This window comes from Lampris incognitus, chromosome 12 (assembly GCF_029633865.1).
Source record: "Lampris incognitus isolate fLamInc1 chromosome 12, fLamInc1.hap2, whole genome shotgun sequence".
Classification (NCBI taxonomy): domain Eukaryota; kingdom Metazoa; phylum Chordata; class Actinopteri; order Lampriformes; family Lampridae; genus Lampris; species Lampris incognitus.
In genome coordinates this window covers 34,148,434-34,175,442 of record NC_079222.1, presented here as the reverse complement: position 1 = coordinate 34,175,442, position 27,009 = coordinate 34,148,434, and the positions used below count along the sequence as shown (strand labels likewise).

Genomic DNA, 27,009 nt, shown 5'->3' with positions numbered 1-27,009 from the left:
TTTGCGCTGACATCTTTCAAAGCAGAGTACCAAAGGTTTAAAGCAAGATAAATCTAGAACTTCACATTTAAATCCTCACTTCCTCACTGTGAGGAGCATTTAAGACAGCTATTGACAGTACTACATTAGTACTACGTTGTGAACCTGGGTATTTCGACTGAGTGGGTTTCATTATGCCTCAGATGTGCTCCTGGTTCTGGAGGATCTTTGGACGGGTTCTTCACAGAGAGGTTTCAGAGCCAGGCCCAGGGGTCTTCCAGAAGAAGGCATTATCTTCCGGGTCGATGTCTATTCGAATCTGAGGTACTGCATTTTTGTATGGATCTATCGCTAGTCTAAAAGAGAGAAGGAGATGGGGTATTAGATGACGTCACATAGTCCTAATGAACACTGAATATAATGTCCCCCCCCACCCCTTTTTCTCCCCAATTGTACCCGGACCCCACTCTTCCGAGCTATCCCGGTCTCTGCTCCACCCCTTTTGCCAATCCGGGGAGGGCTGCAGACTACCACCTGCCTCCTCCCATACATGCGGAGTCGCCAGCCGCTTCTTTTCACCTGACAGGGAGGAGTTTCACCAGGGGGGACGTACCACGTGGGAGGATCATGCTATTCCCCCCAGTCTCCCCCCCCCCCAGCAGGTGCCCTGACCGACCAGAGGAGGTGCTAGTGCAGCGACCAGGACACATACCCAGATCCGGCTTCCCACCCGCAGACACGGCCAGTTGTGTCTGTAGGGACGCCCGACCGAGCCGGAGGTAACACGGGGATTCGAACCGGCGATCCCCGTGTTGGCAGGCAACGGAATAGACCGCTACGCCACCCGGACGCCCCTGGGCACGATGTCTGGATGCATGCACAATAGTCTAGGTAAGGACATACAGCCTTCATTATCTGCACAGAGTTCACACCGCCCCCAGCTTACCCCATCACCGTAGGCTGGAAGTAGCGCTCATCACAGCGGATGCGGGTCAAGGAGAGTCTGGGATTCATCTCCTGGGTGGGAGGAAAGGATAACATGTTTAGCGTCTCCTCCGGTGTAACCAACCCGCCTGAAACCACCCGCAGGAGAGCCGACACGAGAGAGGCGGTAGCAGGCGTGGACCCTCCCACGTGGCGGTTTGGCCCCTGAGCGCTAGCTTATGGCGGGGAGGGAGGATGAATCTTAGCAGCGGAAATGGTGAGAATAGGAAATGATACAAGTGGGGGGGAAAAAGCACGCTGGATTTATAGTTTGTTCGTTTGTTACACTTCTTTCATGCAAAAGTGAGGACAACTTTTTTTGGGGGGGGGGGTCCCCCCCTTTTTCTCCCCAATTGTATTTGGCCAATTACCCCGATTTCCGAGCCGTCCCGGTCGCTGCTCCACCCCCTCTGCCCATCCGGGGAGGGCTGCAGACTACCACATGCCTCCTCCCATACATGCGGAGTCGCCAGCCGCTTCTTTTCACCTGACAGGGAGGAGTTTCGCCGGGGGGTGGGGGGTAGCGCGTGGCAGGATCACGCTATTCCCCCCCACTTCCCTCTCCTTGACTGACCAGAGGAGGCGCTAGTGCGGCGACCAGGACACACACCCAAATCCGGCTCCCCACCCGCAGACACGGCCAATTGTGTCTGTAGGGACGCCCGACCAAGCCGGAGGCAACACGGGGGTTCGAACCGGCGATCCCCGTGTTGGTAGGCGACGGAATAGACCGCTACGCCACCCGGACGCCCCTGACAATTGTGGGAGAGAAGACAGATGTGAAAACACAGTGATGAGACTATGAGAGAAAGTGTTAGTACCCCAAATGTAAGCTGTAAGCCCATGTGAAAACAAAAACCTTACTAGTACTCACTATCCATCGACTTATCCCCCAACATGGGCTCCTGCTCCATCATATCCATAGAGATTTTTATACTGGGGACATTTTCATGGTAGGGGTACTCAGACTGTAGGAGGAGGGAGATAACATGAACACTTCTTCACATCTTAGAGAAGGGGACAGCTCTGGAGGACAGGAGTGGAGGACAGGAGTGCATAAACCGAAGCATTGCCACGCTAGCTGATAGACTTTAAACAAGCTGTCTGCACAAATACACAAGTTGTCCGCATAAATACATGGACATATTTCAGCCCATTTGCTGGAAACATCCGAAAAATACTTGGGCAGGACCTCAGAATAGGGAAACTGCAGAGAAAGGGTTCACTCACAAACTCCATTTCGCTGTCGATGCTGCCCTTCTTCTTGTTTTTCTTTTTCTTCTCGTCCTCCTTCTTCTTTTTGTCCTTCTCGGGGATGACGTCATCCAGGTAGCCCAGGTCGTGCTGAGAGAACACGTAGTCCATGGCCTTGCGCACTGCCACCAGCGCTAGGATCTGGAGAGGCGCGAGTGTCGTTATAACGCCAGCCCGGCTACCCTGCTGTGTTAGTGTGTGCCATTGTGTTCACATGCCCGAGTGTGTATTCATCTGTGTAAACACAACTGCTGCGTCTTACCATGACCGGGAAAATAATGGCGGCGACAGTGGACTTAAGGATCCAAAGCAGGGCCAAACAGAGGGCCTGGATGAAGGTGAAGAGATGGATGCGTCTCTGGGGGACATGGCGCAGGTAGATCAGGTCAGGCTGGTGCTTGGCTGGCATCAGGAGCAGCTGGAGACGGTCCATGAACTGACAGAGACATTAATTCACATGGGAGTCAGCGAACACGACACATACTCACATCCGGCTCCCCACCCGCAGACAATTGTGTCTGCAGGGACGCCCAACCAAGCCGGAGGTAACATAGGGATTCGAACCAGCGATTCCCGTGTTGGTAGGCAACGGAATAGACCTCTACGCTACCCAGACGCCCACGTGTCTTTTTGATGGTGGGAGGACAGCCACGCAGACTCGGGGAGAACATGCAAACTCCAAACAGCAAGGACCTGGGACGGCCTGGGGTTCGAACCCTGGACCTTCTTGCCGTGAGGCAACAGTGCTAACCACTGGGCCAGCATGCCAACATTAATTAGCTGTGTATGTAAAATAAGCCATAGACATCCTTCACTGAACATGAGACACCTGTCAAATGCTTTATGGCTGTGTTCAGTGAAAGGCTAGCAGAGAGTTTTATGGCTGTAATTACAGAAGCAGCAGGGCGTGAGACAGGTCAGGCTAACTCATCTGGACACCACTGTAATTAGAGAAGCAGCAGGGCGTGAGACAGGTCAGGCTAACTCACCTGGACACCGTTGAGCGATGCCACACCCATGTACAGAAATACACCATACAGCACAGGCATGGGGATGAACTGCAGGAGGACGACAGAGCAAACCACAACATCTCAGGATGCATTTCTAAAAACTCGAGTTTCATGGTCAAGATAGATTCAAACAACAACAGCTAAAATATGCAGAGGGTTATTTAATCCTGACAAAGAAAACATTGGAAGAACAAATCTCTTCAAAAATGATGTGATGATGTTCATTAATAGCATTGCTTCTTGATTAAAACAGTCATACAAGCAGCTTAACTCACTTTACCAGAATTGCCAAATTGCCAAAGTAAACAAAATATAGAGTCTGTTTGGCCCTATCACTTTACTCCATATGTCATCTCTCACATTTACACACTTACTGGAATAATCCGCAACGATCTTTGAAAAAGTTAAGAAACTCACACTGTTAATATTACGCTAATAGTATTAGTAATACTAATGAAATAGGAATTTTATATATATATATATATATAAAAATATAAAATAATAGTAATATTATTAAATATGTTAATATCATTAGTATGAGGCAAAACACTACAACTGTGAAAATGAAAAGATGGTTGATGCCTTGCAATTTAATATAATACTTACATTATTATTATTATTATTATTATCATCATCATCATTATCATCATATTCTTATTATATTATTATTATTTGTTATTATTATATTATTGTTATTATTATCATCATCAGCATTGTTGTTATTATTATTATTATTATTATCAGTATTGTTGTTATTATTATCATCATCATCATCATCATTATTATTATTATTATTATCATTATTATTATTTTGTTTTCTATAATTATTACAGCTTCCTTTAGTAAATAGCAAATGAAAGTACAGCTGGTGAACAAGTACTTCCTGTATTCAGGCTTTCCACAAGCAGAAGTAGCGGCGCAACCAATCTCACGTACATGACTGAACATTTTTGAAAGGTAAGTTTAATGAGGGAATGGAAACTTGAGAAGCCACCGAGCTGCAATCTGAGCTTAAGTCCCTGAAGGCCATGCTTATTTCACATTGCATTACTTCAGTTATGGGACGAGGTAATTGGATAAATCGAAGATTTTAAATTATTGTGAATTTAAGAGAGGCAAAAGGGAGTTTTTCCTAAAAGAGGAGGACAGTAATCCAAATTTCCATAGCGGAATTAAGAGATGTTTGAACACTACCTTGAGGATAGGAGCCATGAACACAGAGAGTCCAGTGAGGATGAACACAAACACGCCAGTGACCCTTTGTTCCCTGGATGGGGCAAACACATGAAAAACAAAAAAAATTAAACATACATAATAGCATATCCGCTTTATGAATGCTGAAAAGCTGAAAAACAATTTTTACTGGCAATATTTACACAAGGTACACACAAATATTTGATGTATCCACAGAATTAAGCAGAGTAAATAGAGGAAACTTCTGGAATATCGTGTTTATTATCTTGTTATTTATTTATGTTAGGTGCCCAGCAACCAGTCCAGTACGCTTACCTGACTCCGAGGAACTTGGGTTGCTCCCCGGGGGCGGAGGTCTGGGTCTCCATTTTTAGGGAATCAATGTGGGCAATGGAGATGACGGTGGCGGCCACATACCAGGGTAGGCCCATGAAAGAACAAACGATCATCAGAATGGCCACCCAGAAGAGGTCCAGGTGATAGCCTGCCCCTTTCTGTTAGTAGACAGGACATATGGAGAAGAGTTTAAGCAAAATGAGTCTTGCTAGCAACAAGTATAAGAGTGCAATTCAACACTTGGCCAGATATAAACATGTTTCATTAAAGCATAGACCGTAGGGGACACTTAACGGACTTATGGAGATAGTAGCCTGATGTCGTATTAAGTTGACGTGCTCACTTTAAGAGCTCAGGGTGTAGCCATGGTAACGCAGCACGATGTTTGTTGAGGTCAGGGTGTGCAAACAAAGGAAATAAACGATACATGCATTGTTTGTCTCTGTTTTCTCACAGCTTCCACAAGGTTGACCCAGACGTTTGTCTTCTGGACGTGTCCAGAGACAGCTCTTCACGCTCCTGGCGGCTGATGCGGTTTCTCTCAAGCAGCCGGAGTTCTGGGAGTCGTCGGCCTCGGCTTGGCTCGCCCAGACGGAAGCGCAGTCCGCGCTGTGGGAAACCACCGTGGATGCCGCATAATACTATTATGGGATGTCGACCCTCGGGAGTTCAACAGCAACCCAAGAGGTGAGCCTCCTCCAAAGTCCTCCGCAGCAGGATAAGTACGAGACACTCAAGGCTCACCTGTTGAAAACTTGTGAACTTTCTGACGCTGAGCAGGCCAGCCGGCTCTTCTCTCTACAAGCCCTCGGTGACAGTAAGCCGTCTGAACTCAAGGACAGGATGCTGGCTCTCCAGGGAGAGCACAAGCCTGATTTCCTCTTTGTCCAGCTGTTTCTGTGACAGATGCCTTCTCAAGTACGGGATGCTTTGGCCAACAGCGCCATCACAGACTGCCGTGCTCTGGCTGAGGAGGCTGATAATATGATGGCCCATTCCACGTCCTGGGGACCGGGAACAAGCACTTTGTTGTGGACATCGGTGGCAAGCCGGAGCACATTTCCGTGGATCGCCTTAAACCAGCTCAACTGGACTTGACTGACCTCTTGGACTGGTCCAGCCCCCATGGTGGGGGCAGGGGAGGAGGGTGCCCCCCCCACCACCCCCCACCCAACAAGGCTCCCAAGGCTCCTCCACCCCCCCCATCCTACCTCCATGCCACTGTAGGGTCCCTAAGTCCCCTCCAGCCGGAGCCCCAGCCCCCGCTCCCATTCAGCAGAGGCTTTTGGGCCAGGCCATCTGGCCCTCGCCACGTTAACTCTTCCTGTTATGGGTAATTCTTGGGGGGATGTGTGTAGTGGACACGTAATGGGCTTATGGACATAATTCACCATAGCCTGTTGTCATATTACGTTGACGTGCTCAGTTTCAGAGCTCAGTGGGTAGCAGTGCTAGCGTAGCCTAATGTTTGTTGAGGGCGGGGTGTGCAAATAAAGGAAATAAGCGACACACGCGTTGGTGCAGTCAAAGAGAGAAGTTGTTCATCTCTGTTTTCTTGCAACTTCCACACTACTCCATATAAACAGAGACATACAAATGTATACATGCAGACATACATACATACATACATACATACATACATACATACATACATACATACATACATACATACATACATACATACATACATACATACATATACAAACTGAATTATTATTAAACTGTAAAAGCTCTGACCTTTAGTTTGTGCTCCTTCCTGTTAACAATGACAGCCGTGATCTGTTGGTCCATAAATATCAGAATAGTAACAAGCAAAGCAGGGAGGGCAGCTGCGAGATAGACCCACCAAGGGTTCCCTCCAAACGGACGGACAAACCAACCTCTTTGTGGACTTGTGGGCTGGGGGAAAAAAACAAAAACAAGAACATATGGCTGTTAAAATACAAAACAGAATATGTGCACATTCCCACAGAGACATGTAAAGATGCATAATTAATATATCAATTTATATCATATTTCTAAAATATGCATAGTGGGACTTTTAAACATGGATAAAACCTCAAAAAGCACCAAAACAGTATTTTTGTGTCATTCTTAGTAATGACTGAATGAATGAATGACTGAATGAATGAATGAATTCTTAGTAATTACACTTTCAGAAGTTCTTCTCACCGGAATGAGACGAAAAATGCCAGTGCATCACTGCATGTCTTAACTGTAAAGTACTTTGTGTGGCAGAACAAAGCTGAGTCTGTACTTTAAATCTAAGACCTTCTATGTTCTCAACATCACCTATAATCAAGTTGTTATTTGATGCATATACCCTCTCCACCACCCCACCTTTCCTCTCCTCCACAACCGGAGTGGGTGCCAAAGCCAGCTATGGTATGTTCATGTAGAGTAATCTCACAAGTGACTGTGTCTTGATTTCACGTAATACATATCACCTATTCGCCAAACTACAAAGAGTCCATTACACCAGGATTTTAACTAAGAATTAGAAAGATCTTTATGTCCTAGCTGAAAATAGACCATTGTCTAAGGAATTTGAAGGAACTCGAACTGGCTTGCTACTGTCATACGGCTACGAAACAACTCAGTATTACTTGGTGTCATAATTTCAGGACCGGAGTATTTGGAGAGCAGAACTGGTATTGAAATGAAGATTATTCTATAAATAATAAATGATAAATGTACTATTTATAATACATTTTCACATTTATTATACATATACTAATAATATACATAAACATAATAATAAAATATAAATATATTTCAATATATTAATTATATTTAGATATAAAACAATAATTATATTATAATATATTATATTATAAATATAAATAATAAATATTACAATAATATACATAAATATTTCACATTTATGTGTGATAAATGCACATATGTTTACCTTGAATTCACTTGGCACAATCAGTTTAGGAGTGTCCACACCGACCAAGGCATCCACACCGCAGAAAAGGAGAATGGTCAAAATAATTGCAAAATCGCTGATGAGTTTCCTCACCTAGCAGGTGGAAAAAGAAACATTGGTTTTGATGAGTATTTCAGCCTTGTTAGAAAGAGCTACTTAAACCAACATTTACCGCAATGGCAGCGGAGACTTCAGTAAGCAGATAAAAAGCCAAAGATGGAGATCAACCAATTCATCTTGATTTATGAACAACATTAATCTGTTGAGAATATTCAAATGTGTGCACTTTACCTCAAGAAGTATAGTGGGCACAATGAAATATTTTGTTAAGATTTAAACATATTCATCATGAACTAAACTGCCGATTCATACTTTGCACGCACAAGATCAGGATTTTTTTTATTAAAAAAAAAATCCTGAAAGTTGGTAGTGACTAATTAAATTCAAGGACCACACCAAAATGAGTAATGATTTACCTTTGAAAAATGATTACATACAACTTAATTTACATGACTAATTATTTAAGTTATTTATTTTTATTGTTTGTTATTGTTTATTATTTATCATTATATTATTTTAATTATTATTTATTCTTTTTAATCAATTTAATTTATTTTACATACAATTTAAATGAGGTAAAAGCACGCGACTCTGACCATAATATTTCAGTAACGTCCTCCTCTGCTATAAAGCTCATCAAACTAGGTAAAACATGACTTTTACAGTATGAAGTCAGCATTTCCAAATAGCAACAAACTATGAAATTACATCTTCTGTGCGATTACACAATATTTACATGCTAAACAGACTTGTACTGGGAAAAGCAGTGGTTAATCTTCACCCCACACATTAAGGGAGGGAAATCTGACCTTCCCACGCTAATGTTCACTAACACTTGAACCTCCTGACTGAATTAAAAGAAAAGCGCCCTGTGTGTTCTGAACAGCATGGAAATCTCAACCAGTCACACAAGCAAACTGGTTCAACCTTAAATTTAACTCTCGGGTTTGCATGATCTTTGCGGTTGGCCAAATTTGGGGATTGGAGTGAAAATTGATTGTGCTCAACCTCAAGTAATTGGCAGCGGGTGCCATCACTTACCGTGGTCGGGAAGAAACGGCTCGTCTTGAACTTCTTCAGACACATGGAGCAGGTGTAGGTCCCAAAGAAAAGTGTAAACGACATCAGAGTAATGTCAGGCACAAATCCACAGGCCTCTCCAACCAGCTTCCCTCCCAACTTCAGACATTGCTCTTTGGACAGAGATGCGAAGGTGGCATTCACGGACTAGAAAACATGGACACAATGAGCTTTTTACTTCAGCATGAAACAGCTGGTAACATAGTGACACCACATCAGAACAAGTCAGTAAATGAATAGCTTGGTCAACAGATTCTTATAATGTTGCTACAAGAAGGTACGTTTCATATGGGTGGCTCGGTGGTCTATTCCGTTGCCTATCACCGGTTCGAATCCGGCAATGGCCGGATATGGCTTGCTCGGGCATCCCTACAGACACAATTGACCATGTTTGCAGGCGAGAAGCCGGATGTGGGTATGTGTCCTGTTCACTGCACTAGCGCCTGTTCAGGGGGGAGGGGGAACTGGGGGGAATAGCATGATCCTCCCGTGTGCTATGTCCCCCTGGCGAAACTCCTCACTGTCAGGTAAAAAGAAGTGGCTGGCGACTCCACATGTATTGGAGGAGGCATGTGGTAGTCTGCAGCCCTCAGCGGGGGGGGGGGAGCAACGACCGGGACGGCTCGGAAGAGTAGGGTAATTGGCCAAGTACAATTGGGGAGAAAAAAAGGGGGGGGGGATCCAAATAAAGAAGCCAAAAAAGAAGGTAAGTCTCATGAAAGGGACGCTACCCACCAGATCAGTGTCGTTGATCCAGGCAGAGGCCTCGCTGTAGGGTCCAGTTACATTACCTGGTCACGAGAAACAGTAACAACATCTTATTTATGCACGTATTGTCTTATAATTAGATCACGTCTGACCACTTGTAAAGTAAAATATTTCTACTATAGTTGCAGTCACACCCTTGCCATTCTCAATCTGTGTAAACATATATCGTTCCGTACAAAATCTTGCCAAGTCACTCACTAAACACAACTGATAGGGCTGTTGAGAATGTAAACAGTGGTATCTATAGGCAAACACGCAGTAGTATCGCCTGGTATCTCTGGTGACCACATGACAAACATGCAAACTGTAACCTTCAAATAAAAAGGCCACATGATATAGCCTAAACAAAGTCAATAATTAGATGTTTTTAGGTAAAGGGTGGGAAAATGATTTTCTGTGTGGTAAGAGAAAATAGCTCGGTTAGCGGCTATAGTGAAGACTCTGATGTCTGCGTGGAGCTAGCAACCAGCTCGCCCTAACCCCAATGAGCGAGAGAGAACAGACAGAGTAGGAGCCGCATACCATCCGAAGGGGCCATGCAGCGACAGTCGTACTGCGTGATGAGGTTTGGATCATATCCAGCGTTGATCGGGTTGTGGTTAGCCAGCTTCAGCATCTTCTTGAAGGCATCGTAGATGAAGATGAAGCTGATAAGGGCGGAGAAACCCTCCTCGGTGAACCGTGTGAAGTACTGCACCAGGAAGCTAGCATCTGTGGCGACCAGCACCAGACAGAATATGCCCGACCACAGGCCAATCCACAACCGGAACTCAAGGTAGTCGAACTGGTGTTCTCTGAGGGACAAAAGGGTTCCCAGTAAGTTGTGTGCAAGCCATTTCATGATAGTCCACATTTTATGTTCACACAGTTGTGAATCTTCCCCAGGGGTTCCTCGAAGTACTGCATCTTCAGCACCTCCTTTGTGACCCAGACTCATAACGTCCGGGTTTGGCGCATAGAAATGTGTACGTGTTCATGTTTGCAAAGTTGCTCCTGAAACACAGCAAATTCTTACCGGCCTGTGTCATCAACAGGTGTGGGGAGAACATGAGAACATCCAGCGGACCTAACAGAACTCCGCAGCGAGCAGAGGGAAGAGCGGAGGCCACCGCCTCAGCAGCCGCTCAGCGGGGCCGTGGAAACATTGGAGGGCATGAAAGCGTTGGCAGGCCTCATTCACAGTGTGAAATTAAATGTGCGTGAATTATTTATAGTGGAACATTACTAGCTGTGGTAATGCTAGACGACGCTTTCTAGCATGGCGAGATGGAAGGAGGATAGCAGACAGCCAAAAAAATAATAATAATAAGGAAAAAGGCACAAAGGTTAATCTGGAACACTTTATTTTTTTAAAGCCAATCGACTAGTTTATTAGTTAATGAGGGTTATATGTGTTTGCCTTTCTAATCAATGTTGGCCTGGTATCAAGACTGTTACGAGGGTGAAAGTCCTTCTTTTTGAACCTAACCATAGGTAATGTCTCCTGGTGGGGGCTTTATGTCTTCCTAGATAAGTCATGACTCCTAGAGAGACAGGACAGGAAGTTGAAAAGAGGGCAAATTAACAGACAATCCACTGGCAGTTCTTCCCATGAGGAGTCTATTATCACCATTATATTTACTCACAGTTACACAATACAATACACCAACCTGGACAACGTGGGGTCTGTCCGCAGAAGGCTGGAAACACTGACATCTATCTATGCCATTTTGGTTTTATGTGAAATTATTTTTCATTTTCTGTAAATGTGTTCAGGTGGCAACAGGATTTAGAGATATTGTTTTGCTTGGAAAGTGATCTTTCTGAAGTAGGGTCACCCTTAAGCCTTCTTTAATATGAATCAGTCAACATTTTTTTCTTCTATTTTTGATAATTTTAGCAGACGTTTGAAACAAATTCCAGTCTCCCAGGATATTGCGGACGATTTTTGGACTCTCTTTCACCCCCCAATAGTATTGGGCGGTTGAACAGTGAGTTAATGAGGGGTGGCACCGTGCCTAAACCTAACCCTAACCCTAACCCTCTGTTGTTTTACTTAGTGAGTGCATAAGCCTTCTTTAACATGAAACAGTCAAAAAAAAGTTTTACATTTATTTTTAAATTATTTTAGCAGACATTTAAAACAAATTCCAGCCTCCCAGGATATTGCGGACGATTTCTGGACTCTCTTTCACCCCCCAGTAGTATTTGGTGGTTGAACAGTGAGTTAATGAGGGGTGGCACCGTGGCTAACCCTAACCCTAACCCTCTATTGTTTTACTTAGTGAGTGCATAAGCCCTCTTTAACATGAAACAGTCAAAAAAAAGTTTTAAATTTATTTTTAAATTATCTTAGCAGACATTTAAAACAAATTCCAGTCTCCCAGGATATTGCAGATGATATCTGGACTCTCTTACACCCCCCCAGTAGTATTTGTCAGTTGAACAGTGAGTTAATGAGGGGTGGCACCGTGGCTAAGTGGTTAGCGCTGACGCCTCGCAGCATGTGGTGCCTGGGTTTAAGTCCAACCCATCTGTTTTGCAAGGGTTCCCTCTGGAGATGCGTATCATGGTGGCTGCATTAGGATCAGGATCTGCATATTGGGCAAACTGGAGTCTCTCCAGTGCCCATAGGTGTAAATGGTGTTAGAGTATCTGTATGTGTGCCCTGTGATGGACTAGCGACCTGTCCCGGGTGTCTCCTCGCCTTCCACCCGGTGCCTGCTTGGATCGGCTCCAGCCCCCTCGCGACACCGAATTGGATTATGCGGGTATAGATAATGGATGGATAGATGGATGAATGGATGGGTGGAGTTAACGTGTGCGTAAATTAAAAAAAAACAGCTTTCTTATCGCTAGCTTACTTGCTGAAGTGGAAGAGGAGTCTTTCGAAGACCAGCACCGGGCCTGTGCTGCTGAGGATGGTCAGGGGCTGGCCGGCGAGCAGGCAGAACACCGCCCCCGTCAGCGCCGTGCCCAGGAAGCTTTCCAACACCCCCTGAAACGCGGCACACCAAGAAGAAGACACAGTCTTTATAAAGGGGAGAGAGGGCATGGTCATGCCCAGTGCTCTTAGTCAAATCACCCTTATAGAAAGAAATGATTCACAACACACATTGTTTTGATCAACACAAAAAAGTGTCATAATGGAAAACTTTTGTGTTTTCTCCATAACACTCTCTGAGCCTCGCCAGTTCAACAGACAACAAGGTTCAACAGTGACATATTTCTGCTTGTTCAGCGAGAAGCTGTTTTCCTCATACACATTACACAGCTGCCTGGCTCGCCCACCGGGACGGGCCTGTTCACGTCTTAGTCATTGGCTTATGCCTGGTGTCCTACAAGCTCAACAGCAGGGGCGCCGCCGAGAGAAACAACGGGAGTGCAGCGCCGTCCCGCTGAGGCAGTCTACGCCTGTGCTGCACCGGCGCTTCTGGGTAAGGTCAGAGGTTGGCGCAGGGATTCCCGTCTCACTGCTGTCAGATGCAAAGGGGAATTAAGGAGGACGGACGAGGGACGGTGGGGGTGGGGGGTGGGGGGGGGAAACAGAGGCGTAGCCATAACAAGGCTACAGTAGCTGAGTAATCTGGATCTGAGGTTATTTACAGCCCCGGCAAATCCCCCGAGGCCAGTCCACGTGCGGGCCTACTAGGATGCTGCTCTGTGCCAGCAGAGGCCAGAGGGTGCACCTTTGCCGCTCGCATCCCTTATGTTCTGGCTGGGCCACACAATTCACGCAACGTGTTGTACTCACTTTGAGTGCTCTTCAAAAAAGCCACATTTCTGAGCCAATTGAAGCATCCATCCATCCATTCAGTAAGACTACCACGACTACCACGACTACCACGGGGGTCTAGAGCCTTCAGTCATTCTGATCTCTCTCGTTGACTCTCTTTCGACCCTCAGATCCCCATCTCAAAACACACCTTTTCAAACTGGCATGCTCAGCCCGAGCCAGGCATCACTGGGTGCTGTGCAGATGATGCTTTTATACTAATCTGTTAACTTTTTATTGTCTACCCTGCTTTGTTTGGACTTCATGCTGTCTGATACAGTGCTGCTGGTTTTTTTTACTGCGGCCTGTAAGGTGTCCTTGAGTGCTCTGAAAGGCGCCCACAAATAAAATGTATTATTATCATTATTATTATTATTATCCAAGCTGCTTATCCGAATTGGGGTCACGGGATGCTGCAGCCTATCCCAGCGGTCATTGGGCGGCAGCCGGGGAGACACCCTGGACAGGCCGCCAGGCCAACACACACACATAGGGGCAATTTAGTACGGCCAAGTCACCTGACCTACATGTCTTTGGACTGTGGGGGGGAAACCGGAGCCCCCGGAGGAAACCCACCCAGACACGGGGAGAACATGCAAACTCCACACAGAGGACGGCCCCCAAGGTTGGACTACCCCAGGGCTCGAACCCACGACCTTCTTGCTGTGAGGTGACCGCACTAACGACTGCGCCACCGTGACGCCCTTCCCAAATTAAATCAAACGTTTAAAATGTCCATTATGGTTTGCTACACCTACTACATAGCAGCTGTGTCCTCTGTAAGCCCAGCATGCATGCCGTATTCGCCTGACTGGTCAACTGACCACATTAAAATGTCAAAACTCCGAGGCATTAGACACTGTACACCACAGCCATCTGAGACATATAAACCGAAGACATCTGAGGCTCACCGTGTGGAGCCGACACCCGCCCCACGAGCTGGTGCCATGACCACTTGCACAATGTTTGCAAGAGTCATGCATTTAAGAGACATGCCAGGAGATGTCCGGTAGCTGTAGCTGTGCAGCCCTTTAGGCCTGACCGCTTTTGAACTGTGTGACCGAAGTAAGCAGAGTCTCAATCGCAGTTCATAGAAAGTCAACGTCTTTATGTCAAATGTAGTGCTGATGATGCCCGGCTCAGGTTTTATCAGTGTTTTAATACATCTGTTCGTGTCACCGATGACCCCGACACCTGATGCTGCAGGCCGGGTTTCGGTGAAAGCTCTGCTGGTTGCTTTGCCCTACCGGGGCTGTTCAACATGTAACTCCAGATAGATACCATGTAACGGGGAATTACCTCAGCTGCTTCCTTGATAGTTTTTTTTTGGGGAGGGTCCCTTTGGGGGGGGGGGTCCCCTTTTTGTATCCCAATTGTATCCGACCAATTACCCCACTCTTCCGAGCCATCCTGGTTGCTACTCCACCCCCTCTGCTGATCCGGGGAGGGCTGCAGACTACCACCTGCCTCCTCCAATACAGTCGCTAGCTGCTTCTTTTCACCTGACAGTGAGGAGTTTCCCCCGAACAGGTGCCCCGACCGACCAGAGGAGGCGCTAGTGCAGCGACCAGGACACATACCCACATCCGGCTTCCCACCTGCAGCCACAGCCAATCGTGTCTGTAGGGAGGTAACATGGGGATCCGAACCGCCGATCCCCATGTTGGTAGGCAATGGAATAGACCGCCACACCACCCGGTCGCCGCCCCCCCCCGGCTCCCTATAATTAAAACTGCAGTGTGCACACCCAGCAGAATAACAGTAGCAGTATATCTGGGAGAATACTAGGTACAAAGCTAACACAAGAAGTACACCTGTTTGCGGCCTGTATCCCAGCTCAGAATCAGGAAAATCCAGCTCGGTAAGGTTCTTATCAGCTCGGAGTTGGGTCGGTGTTGAATTTCTAGGCTTTAACTTCTAATCTAGAGTCAAGAGCAGCTGGGGGTATGACCAGACTTGGCAACCTCATCTGGTCCACAGTCAATGGAGGATTTAGTTTGTGTGACAGCAAACATAAGGAGCACATTGTGCCTACAGTGACCTTTATACTACAATGTCCATCACAATATATCCTGAGAGAGACAAATCTCCCTTAACATTAATCTGCAGATATGGAAAGGCCCGTTTCTCTAAGATAGCAAACATGGCGGAAGGGTGCCTCACCTGCATATTCTCTGTAGCATCGCCGAGCAGCCCACCAAAGGTGATGGCGTTGGTGACCGTGCCTAAATAGATGAACAGGATGGTAGACAAAGACTGGATGTGCAGCGCGTCATAGAAATCACTGGCAAAAAATGGCGTCTTCCGCTTGATGTCCAGAACGAGACCTCCGCAAAACCTTCAAGACACAACCGCACAACTTAGCGTACAAATCACTACTTATTCAGACATGATGTACTCAGGTGACTTAACAGACACATGATGTATAGTTGATGGAATTATTTTCCTGTGGCTGAGGAGGGATCTATACTCCTCACAGGCATAGGACTGCCATCCAGGGATGGAAAATCATAGGACTGCCATCCGGGGACGGAAAATCATAGGACTGCCATCCAGGGATGGAAAACTAGCAGCCTCCATCCCGCTGAAAGCAGGTAAACACGGTCTGTTTTGGGCAGCTGTCAGATCTACCAGCCACTTTAGCAGGTGAGGTTTTGATGTGAGGTGAACTTCAGCATCCCTCAACAACATAGACCAGGTCAGCTTCATGCAACCTCACGCTGTGCCATTACGTCACATGCGGTGAAAAGACAAGCTAGTTCAATTGTGTTCATTGTAATTGTGCCAAATTAATAAACAAACAAACAAACAAACAAATAAATACAAATAAAATGATAATAATAGTAGTGGTAGCAATAATAATAATAATAATAATAATCATCATCATCATCATCATCATAATCATAATAATAATTAAATAATGTAATTGTGTTCAAATTGTGTCAATGGTAATTCATGTTTTTTAAGAGAACTATAATGAGAAGGTACTGGTGCTCCACTGTCTGTGTAAAACTATAATTCGCATTTGGTGAAATAGTTTAGCTAATGAAAACTCAGAGTCAGACAGTCAGCTTAATGCTCTGCTGCCATCAATAAACAAACAACAAAAATGGTTTTTGAAAATTGTTAATTGAGAGGGAATTCTGAAACATAAGGGTTCCTTGTCGTCCCGGCGGAAGGCCGCAAACGCACAAAAGCACGCCGACTGTCGAGTTCCTCGAGTACACGGATGTTCACACCCGTCTGGTACTTTTGTGGCTCAGATGAGAAGGGTGTGGTGGAATAGCTGTGGTTGTGTTTTGTTTTTGTTTTTCAGATCAGCTGGCGCAGCACAATAACGGCGTCCATTTTGGCTCGTAATCGCACCGACAGCTATGCTGGCTCAGAGCAAGTCTGAGCACAGACGCAGGTGCAGTGAGCAACCTTCATGCAGCGGTCTAGCTGAGGATGCACAGGAAACCCTGCCCAAATGGGTTTTAATGAATATTAGTATATTTTAATGGAAACTCTGCCCAAATGGGTTTTAATGAATATTAGTATATTTTAATGGAAACTCTGCCCAAATGGGTTTTAATGAATATTAGCATATTTTAATGGAAACTCTGCCCAAATGGGTTTTAATGGATACTAGCTAGCTGCAATTCGCCACATTTAAATAAATCACTCAACTAACAGCAACGCCTTGCTGAATGCAACCTCCTGAAGAAGTTAATCAGAAAAAAGGTTGACATGTGGCTGTTGAATCTGATGTGACTCAAAGACAGTTTGCAGTCATGAAGACAGGGAAAAGGTGACCTAACTTGGCAAAATGAATTGGATGTATCCGCGAGCACAAACTATTCATAGTACAACCTGACATTTGGGCTATAGTGGGCTATAGTGCAATTCCTGCGAAATCCCCATGCCACATGCATCCTCCAGAAATCCCGTGGGACAGCAGTCGATTTCGCAATCAATCCCGTTAGCTGAATGGGACAGCAAAGTCTTTTTTGGCTAAGTCGCAGGATCGGGACATGATAATCCACACCCGTGGATGGAGCAAACTACTGCATCCGTTGTCAGTCTGTGTAGGCTTGTGCACAACATGACCACACTGGAGGCAGTTCGAAAGTTTTAAGTCAGCCAGTTTGTTGAATAATGACCCCTCCCCCTCTTTTCCTCCCCAATTATCAGTTGTACTTGGCCAATTACCCCACTCTTCCGAGCCGTCGCGGTCTCTGCTCCACCCCCCCTCTGCTGATCCGGGGAGGGCTGCGGACTACCACAGGCCTCCTCCGACTCATGTGGAGTTGCCAGCCACATCTTTTCACCTGACAGTGAGGAGTTTCGCCAGGGGGACGTAGCGCGTGGGAGGATCACGCTATTCCCCCCCCAGTTCCGCCTCCCCCCTGAACAGGTGCCCCGACTGACCAGAGGAGGCGCTAGTGCAGCGACCAGGACACATACCCACATCCGGCTTCCCACCCGCAGACACGGCCAATTGTGCCTGTAGGGACGCCCGACCAAGCCGGAGGTAACGCGGGGATTCGAACCGGCGATCCCCGTGCTGGTAGGCAACGGATTAGACCGCTACGCCACCCGGACGCCCCTGAATAAGGACCTTCTTGCATGCTGCTTCAAAAGTACTTTTTTTTTCTTTTCTTTTTTTTTTTTTGGTCACAAAGCCATTGAGTCTGTAACCGGAAGAAGGGGGAAGAATTTGCCGCCACCGGATTTCATACATCCAAGTGAACTGAGGAGGACCGCAGAGCGGTTCAGATAGAGTTCCCTCTTCACCCGTCACAAAATGAGACCACCACGCTGCACCACGGCGCCTTTAAAGAGCACGAGAGGCTCTCGTTTGATGGGCAGTGTGGAGGCATGCCCCAACACCACCTGCTCGTGGCGTATTCACCCTAATCCTGCCCCGTTATTAACTGTGCCGCGCTGCAACCGGGGCTGCGCGTGCACCTACCAAAATAGATTGGACACACCCACGTTCGCTATGTGCACTCGTGCGTGGGTCCATGGTTTCATGGACCGGGAGGGAGCCTGTTATGCGAGACGCGATTAAGACTGAAAGAGACCGTTACGTATGTGTTTTCGTCCTCTATCACATCAATATCAAAAAAGATTTAGTGAGGTTAAGTCCTTCTTACCTCCTCGTGCGCTGAAGCTCCTCCCCGACATGGTGCCCTCCTCCACCTCCTTGTCCCCCGTCATGGGGAGTGTCACCGTTCATCTGGGGTGTCTCTAATCCCGCGTACATGTTCTTTCTACAAACACAACACCAGCTCAGTCCCGAATGGAGACCTACTAAACGAGGTTCAGGCATGACAGGACTCTTAAGACAATCAATAATTAAGTGATTATTGTAAGAGATTTGGTGCACCTTAAAGGTAGATTATTGGATAAGAACATGCATTATCTCCACCAGGCGGTAGCGCATCACATCTATGGTTGAGTCAGATCATAGTGTCAAATAGGGAAATTACACTCTGCATTTAGCCCATGCTAGCTGGGTAGCTAGCAGCAGTGGGCAGCCGCCGTGCAGCACCTGGGGACCAGCTCCAGCTCGTCTTGCCCTGCCTCGGTCAGGGGCACAGACAGGAGTAGTAACCCTAACATGCATGTCTTTCTGATGGTGGGGGAAACCGGAGCACCCGGAGAAACCCCACCACAGATACAGGGAGAACATGCAAACTCCACACAGAGGATGGCCTGGGATGACCTCCCAAGATTGGACAACCCACAGCTGGAAGTCATCTCAGGAGCCACAGTAACACATCCCCATGGCTGAGCTGTTTTCTTACTGCTGTTTTATGAATGAAAGGCAGTCAGCACAGCAGCCAATCACCTTCACTCATTTTATATCATGAAAACCACGATGGTTAAACGCATCTGAAGTCTTTTAATGAGGGCTTTGAAATTATGACAGCCTGGTCTCTGTCCTTTCATGTCAGACTTGATCTCATTCGTGTGAGGGTCCGTCTAGGATGCTGCACATCCACAGACTGACAGGCAAAACGTCTTATCAGGTAGGGTTTTTGTTAGCTTGAGGCTGCATATTAACTTTTTTTTCCCCCTATTTCCCTATTAATAAATTTGGGCACTGTGCAAAAGCCTTATAATAACAGGAAAAGCACTTTTTTCTGCCCGTGTGTGCATGTATTTCTCTTCTCCCAGCAGGTGAAAAGCATCGGAGAAGGGGTGAGGCGTACTCCTGGTGGAGACCTGCTCACTACTGGGTACACTGCTCTGGTTTTTGGGGGGTTTTGTGTGCAAATTCTCTGAACAATTCCCCTAAAAAGGCCAAATAGCCTTTTTTTTATATCTCAAACAGAAGACACCATCATGTACTCATACAGAGCTGCATATGCTGTATATGCTGTATATGCTGTATATGGCATATTGACTAATTACTTGTTGTGAATGGGGCCTGCATAAAGTAACTCTGATGGGGGGGACGACATTCTAATTTGTTTTGTGTTTTTTTTAACGTAAACTGAATCACATTTGTTGACGCTGAGTTTTTGAACGAGTTCAAAAAGTGATAGAAAATTATTTGGATATAGGAATACCTCTTGTCAGAGGAGGGAAGCGATTTGGGCGGCTCTATCCTGATGTCGGGGTCCCACTCCCCAGGGGGGAGGACGATAACTTCATCCAGGAACTCTTCGATGCCAGCCAGGAGGTCTTCCCTGTCCTTGGCCTTGTATGCGATATCATGGAACACCTACTCCCAAACACAATAAACAGCTCATCATCAACCCGCTGACCTACTGTGCACCACGTGAAAGGTTTTGAAATTACCCATGAGGCTTTTCCACATTGGTGTAATGTAATAATCAGAGACTGTGATCACTTTATGACTCGTTAGAAAATTTAAAGACCTTATTGCGGATCAAAGCCTGTTTCACATTTCAATTCACTGAGTAATGCATAGTAGCATCACACCAAGCAACCTCATCACTATCATATAATGATAATGATAACGACCCCAACGCTATACACAGAATCATTTCATGAATGTGTTTCTCACGGATGCAAATAATGGCACAACATTGATTTGAATCCAAGGGGCCACTAGAACAAGCAGCGGTATTGGTCCACCCTGGGGTGATCATTGAAACGTTTATCTGATTAGCACTCCCTGTGACCTACATTTCACAAGGAAACAGGGTTTGACTTAACTTTCATTTGAGGAAATCCTGTAAAAAAAAAAAAAAAAGCCTCCCATCCTGTGTGTGTGTGTGTGTGTGGTGCGGGGGGGTGGGGGGTTGGCTGAGGCCCATGGGAATTTACAGACTAGGTGTGCTCAAGGTTTAGTGGGCTGGTGGTGCAGTTGGTCAATATTGCCCTGGCAGCATTGACAGCTATGTATGCAGGGGCGGCTGGCCAGTGCAGGGCGCTGGGCCGCCGCCCCCTTCAAATATCAAGAGATGGAAACCTACTTGAAATCAAAGTGGTTTCCAGTCTGTGGGCGCCTGTCAGCAGCCATTAAGAAGTGGTTCCAGTGGGATTTGGTTGATTTCTGTCTGAATACATATACTTCCTGGGTGAGGGGCGCCGGCCAAACCACACCTTATGTGAGCCCTCAAACTTGTGGCGAGCAGGTGACCTGAGGCTGCTGTCTGATTGGTTTCTTCAGATTTTCCAGCATCGAACTGGTATTGTTTTAATGGTTTTTGATCTGGACAATCCCCGTGGCTGTCAATCATGTTCACACCCACCACCACGCCTCATCTCGACTGTCAATCATCCACCGTCTTACAAACCCTGATAGAATCTATAGGCTACATTGTCCTTCTTAACGACTCTGTGACTGTGTGGACATTAAAGCAGCTGTCAGGTGTGCTGCACCAAGCTACATTGCGCCCCCCCCCACCATTTTTTAGCACCAGCCGCCACTGTATGTATATGTATGTGTCAGACAGCAAGAGCAGTGGGTTAACAAGCTAATTTGGACCTTAACTTCTGTCTCACTGCAGTGGCTCTCTTTTGAGCCGTGCACATCACCATAGTAGTTTAGGCTGTGAACCTAACATGTTGAAACGTGTTAGAGCAGGTAATGTTCAGGGTATAGGATCCAGAGATACAAACCCCCCCCCCACCCACCCACCCTTCACCAATCCACTTCCTGGAAAAAATGACATCAGCATTCTTAGAGGATGCTGTGGACTTGGGCGAATGTGTGCATGACAAAGACGGTTTACTTTCTTGTCGTAAACATGGTTGCTGCAGCTTTAATGTTCCACGTAAAAACAAATGTTCAAATTCTCAAAATGTCGATGAAGGAACTTCAACTAACTTTCGAGGCACTTATAATGCCTATAATGTTATAATGAATAATAAAATAGCTTCTACGTTCTAAATGGTCAAGTTTCTTTGAAAAAAAAAACGTATTTTTTTTGGCCTCAATTTTATCACTTAAATACTGAGTTGATGAGCAAATATTTCCTTATTGTTATTATTATTATTATTATTGTATGTTAATATGTTTTATTATTATTATTATTATATGTTAATATGTTTTATTATTATTATTGTTGTATGTTAATATGTTTTATTATTATTATTATTATATGTTAATATTCTTGTTCTTTAATCTCTTAAAATGTATGATTAGTCATTGATTTTATTGTATATAGGCTGATATTTTAGTGCTAAGCTTGGGTAATATTTACTTTTGTCGGTATTAAATTTCTGTATTTGAACTGTAAACGTTCTTTGGAGAGAAAAAATAATTGACGTGCTAATGAATGATAAAAAGAGAAGGTTTCTACAGTGTTAAGGTGTTTCGAAACATAGTTTCACAGACAAACAAGAACACAAGAGAATCAAACAGTCCTGAATGTTAATAACGACCAGAAACAGAGACACAAATAAAATAGCTTCTACGTTCTAAATGGTCAAGTTTCTTTGAAAAAAAAAACGTATTTTTTTTGGCCTCAATTTTATCACTTAAATACTGAGTTGATGAGCAAATATTTCCTTATTATTATTATTATTATTATTATTATTATTGTTGTTGTTGTTGTATGTTAATATGTTTTATTATTATTATTATTATATGTTAATATTCTTGTTCTTTAATCTCTTAAAATGTATGATTAGTCATTGATTTTATTGTATATAGGCTGAAATTTTAGTGCTAAGCTTGGGTAATATTTACTTTTGTCGTTATTAAATTTCTGTATTGGAACTGTAAACGTTCTTTGGAGAGAAAAATTAATTGACGTGCTAATGAATGATAAAAAGAGAAGGTTTCTACAGTGTTAAGGTGTTTCGAAACATAGTTTCACAGACAAACAAGAACACAACAGAATCAAACAGTTCTGAATGTTAATAACGACCAGAAACAGAGACACAACAATAAACCTAATTTAGCTGGCAGCCTGTGAGCAAGGCAGGGGGTCAGTATCCCTAATTTGTCAGCAATTTAAGTTATTTAAGGACCTTAAAATGATCTGTATATGGAGCTGACCATTGCATTATAATACAGATGTCAAGAGGCCAATCATCTTGATTTCACAACCGTTATAAGTCCAGTGGACACGGGCCTGCTTGATGAGGATGAGATCTGATAGAAATCTGAAGGTGAATAAAGTCTTATTGCATATGACTCTCTGTGCTTTTTAATCTCAGCTCTCCACCAAGACCTGTTGAGAAACTGACAACACTGACCAGGCCTAATTTTTGACTCACATGAGACCTGCTATTTAAGCAGCTGGGGCTCAAGAGAGGATGTATAAGACGTCTCCTCAGTCCAATAAGACTGATGTGCCGGCACCATTGGGCACGAGCAATATTTTCAATATTTACTCACATGTCACTTTAAGCCACTTCATAACGGTCCACCACACCATTACTGCATTTTCCTGATGATGCTTTTGCACCTCGTAAGTTGTATTTTATCATTAACTGTATCGTATTTTATACCTTGTACTGCTTAGATTTTACACTTATTATAGACTCTACTTTTTATTGCTGGTATTATATTTCTTTTTTTTTATGAGATTTTTTTCCCCCTTTATCTGCCCAGTTGTATCCAGCCAATTACCCCACTCTTCCGGGCCGGTCGCTGCTCCACCCCCTCTGCCGATCCGGGGAGGGCTGCAGACTACCACATGCCTCCTCCCATACATGTGGAGTCGCCAGCCGCTTCTTTTCCCCTGACAGTGAGGAGTTTCACCAGGGGGACGTAGCACGTGGGAGGATCACGCTATTCCCCCCATTTCCCCCTCCCTCCTGAACATGTGCCCGACCGACCAGAGGAGGCGCTAGTGCAGCGACCAGGACACACACCCACATCCATCTTCCCACCTGCAGATGCGGCCAATTTGTGTCTGTAGGGACGCCCGGCCAAGCCGGAGGTAACACGGGGACTCGAACCGGCGATCCCTGTGTTGGTAGGCAACGGGGTAGACCGCCACGCCACCCAGACGCCCCGCTGATATTATATTTCAGATCTCTTTATGTATGCGCCATTTTGAGGTTGACCACACCCGCAGTTCTTGAATCTTGGATCTTGGATCTTGCAGGTATCGATCAAATAAATGCAACAGAAAGTGTCACAGACAACCATTACCTCATCTGACATCAGGGTGGCGATAGCTCTTCCAATCTCATGGTAGGACTTGGCTTTACCTGTTGGGCCCAGCAGGACAAAAAGAAACCTAAAGGCAAAGTCAGAAATATACAGTTAGGCAATATTCATTTAAACATCCATCCACTATCCAAACCGCTTATGCTACTCAGGGTGCGGGGATGCTGGAGCTTATCCCAGCAGTCACTGGGTGGCAGGCGGGGAGACACCCTGGACAGGCCGCCAGGCCATCACAGGGCCCACACACACACACACACACACATATATTCACACCTAGGGACACTTGAGTACAGCCGATTCACCGAAACCCACGCAGACATGGAGAGAACATGCAAACTCCGCACAGAGGACGACCCGGGACGACCCCCGAGGTCGGACTACCCCTGTGCCACTGTGCCGCCCAAAATGACAACATGTATGATGTCATATATGATACACCGTGGCATCTGTAAATCTAATATACTTCAATCAGAGCGACAATAAGGATTTCATAATCCATGGCGTAACGGTCTTTATGCATGCTCAATAATCCAGGTAAGCCCCCCCCCCAAAAAAAAAAATTTGCATATGACACGCAAATCTGTGAAGCCTTCCTCATTTATTTCTGTCAGTAAAGGTTGCATGCAGATGAACCGACTCAAGCTTCTTTGACCACGGTGCACATCCCTACCTTGTAGGCACAGGGACCTCGGTCAGCGCTCCCAGCATCACTGCCTGCTGCAGACGAACAAACGCCACAAAGGCACTCTCCAAGAAATCCACCTCTCCAACCAGCACGTTGGATGCCTCTGCGTCCCGAGGCAGTTTTTTCATGAACTTATTCTTTAGCTATGGTGAGAGATAAAGTGGGGCAGAAGGGGTGGGGGGGTGGGGGTTAAAAATAAAGCTACAAATGTAACGCGTTCATTATGAGGAGCCAGCTAACCGTGTAATCAGGGGGGAATTAAAATGACAAAGGAGGAAAACTGATGACTGTGGTGCTACTTGAAAAAAAACGTTTTTATACAAATGGCCCCTTTCATTATCGTTTTTCCACTGCTGGCGCTGGAATGTGGGGAGAAAATACAAGCTCGCCTTGCTTCTCTCGCAGTCACAAATCATGTCAGCGAGCATCCTGGCACTCCGAGAACATCAGCCCGCATATGATGATGATGATGATGACGATGATGATGAGCAGGTCGACAACTCTTCTACAGTCTGTATTGTACATACCCCATAAAAACCGGGTTCTGACTTCCCTCGGCATATATAATGTGAACATCTAACCTCAACTACATCACCACTTTCATGCTATGCTATGCTATGTTATGCTATGCTATGTTATGCTATGTTATGCTATGCTATGCTATGTTATGCTATGCTATGTTATGTTATGTTAGGCTATGTTATGCTATGCTATGCTATGCTATGTTATGCTATGCTATGCTATGATTTTACTAATTTAGAATTCCACTTTAAATAGGATCAGTCTTACTTAACAAGTGACAGTCGAAGTATACATTGTGGCCATTTTTGGTTATAACATTAACCCACCCTTGTAATTACACACACAAGCACAGAATTACCTTGAGTGTGGGAAAATCATTAACTAAGACCTCGGTGTTAATAAAAGACCAGCGCACAAAACGTCATCATTGGCTGCTGCTGTTAAAGTAAATCCAGTAGATACTGTTCACCTGAGGTTACCCTGACTACACCTTTAACTACAAGTATTGAGCTGACTAGGAATCAAATATATTTATGATTATTTATCTTTGCGTGGTTTATCTGTTGGCTATAGAAGCTATTTGACCAGATCTACCCAGTACTGATATGAATATTGCAAGAAATCTTATTTCCCCTGTATATAGTCAGTCCTTGTGTATAGATCTGAAGATTGTTGTGTTGTGGTGTTATTCTATGCCCCCCCCACACCTTTTTCTCCGACTTTGGCCAATTACCCCACTCTTCTGAGCCATCTCGGTCACTGCTCCACCCCCCTCTGCCAATCCGGGGAGGGCTGCAGACTACCACATGCCTCCTCCGATACATGTGGAGTCGCCCGCCGCTTCTTTTCACCTGACAGTGAGGAGTTTCACCAGGGGGACGTAGCGCGTGGGAGGATCACGCTATTCCCCCCTAGTTCCCCCTCCCTCCCGGAACAGGCACCCCGACCGACCAGAGGAGGCGCTAGTGCAGCGACCGGGACACATACACACGTTCGGCTTCCCACCTGCAGACACGGCCAATTGTGTCTGTAGGGGCGCCCGAACAAGCCGGAGGTAACACGGGGATTCGAACCAGCGATCCCCGTGTTGGTAGGCAATGGAATAGACTGCCATGCCACCCCGATGCCCCAAGTTATCCTATGCTAAGTACGCTGAGAGAGCCACAAAACCAGAGTCAAATTCCATGTATGTGCAATCATCAGAATCAGAATCAGAATACTTTATTTATCCCCAAGGGAAAATTGAGAACCTACATGACCAATAAACTTGATTCTGATTCTGATTCTGAAATGATATACAATAAATGATTGACAATAAATGAGAGCATGTAAGTCATTGATGTGGTGATATTACTTGCTATATCCATTGGGGAGAATGCCAGAGAGCTGTCAGTGTTTGGGGGCTCGCTGCTTTGTCATTGGTTCCCACAAATCCATTGAATCGTGTGCAGATATGCAGTGTGAGGTATGATCTCGCATGCAGTATTATATTGTAGATGACCTGAATTTTTAGGCATTAGGTCATCACATGACTTGAACAGGACACAGTTAAAGAAAACCCCTTCTTCGACACAAATAAACAGAAACGTATTACCTGATCTTTCTCTGGTTTGTCAGAGAAGTCACTCAGGCTGTTGGAGGTGAGGTTGCGGTGGGTGGTGGTGGGGCTACCTGCAGAGATAAGACATGGGTTTCCTCAAGAGATGAGATAAGAACGCCTCAAGCAGGTCATGTACATGCGTTTGCCAAGATGAAGGAAAAGTCCTTGAAAAGAAAAGACACCCAGCCTCATTATAGGAGAGAGATGAAAAGAAGCACACATATCATGCATAGCTAAATGTGGGTCTAGACTTTAGTGCTGTT

General features: G+C 45.5%; 1 protein-coding gene across 1 annotated transcript in view; it reads right to left on the bottom strand.

The window, feature by feature from the left end:
• Window positions 1-109: 109 nt before the first annotated feature.
• The window catches only part of LOC130121742 (electrogenic sodium bicarbonate cotransporter 1-like), a 57,516-nt gene continuing 30,616 nt past the window's right edge, over window positions 110-27,009 (bottom strand). The window contains exons 7-26 of the mRNA XM_056290612.1: window positions 26,741-26,817; window positions 24,610-24,767; window positions 23,922-24,009; window positions 19,912-20,066; window positions 18,490-18,606; window positions 15,515-15,689; window positions 12,441-12,574; window positions 10,133-10,391; window positions 9,565-9,624; window positions 8,791-8,976; window positions 7,669-7,782; window positions 6,495-6,656; window positions 4,737-4,915; window positions 4,422-4,494; window positions 3,207-3,275; window positions 2,480-2,653; window positions 2,194-2,358; window positions 1,838-1,931; window positions 926-996; window positions 110-335 (exon numbers count right to left, since the gene is read on the bottom strand). Of these exons, the coding sequence (XP_056146587.1) occupies window positions 956-996; window positions 1,838-1,931; window positions 2,194-2,358; window positions 2,480-2,653; window positions 3,207-3,275; window positions 4,422-4,494; window positions 4,737-4,915; window positions 6,495-6,656; window positions 7,669-7,782; window positions 8,791-8,976; window positions 9,565-9,624; window positions 10,133-10,391; window positions 12,441-12,574; window positions 15,515-15,689; window positions 18,490-18,606; window positions 19,912-20,066; window positions 23,922-24,009; window positions 24,610-24,767; window positions 26,741-26,817 (2,480 nt within the window). The 3' untranslated portion in view covers window positions 110-335; window positions 926-955. The remainder of the gene's footprint in view (window positions 336-925; window positions 997-1,837; window positions 1,932-2,193; window positions 2,359-2,479; window positions 2,654-3,206; window positions 3,276-4,421; window positions 4,495-4,736; window positions 4,916-6,494; window positions 6,657-7,668; window positions 7,783-8,790; window positions 8,977-9,564; window positions 9,625-10,132; window positions 10,392-12,440; window positions 12,575-15,514; window positions 15,690-18,489; window positions 18,607-19,911; window positions 20,067-23,921; window positions 24,010-24,609; window positions 24,768-26,740; window positions 26,818-27,009) is intronic.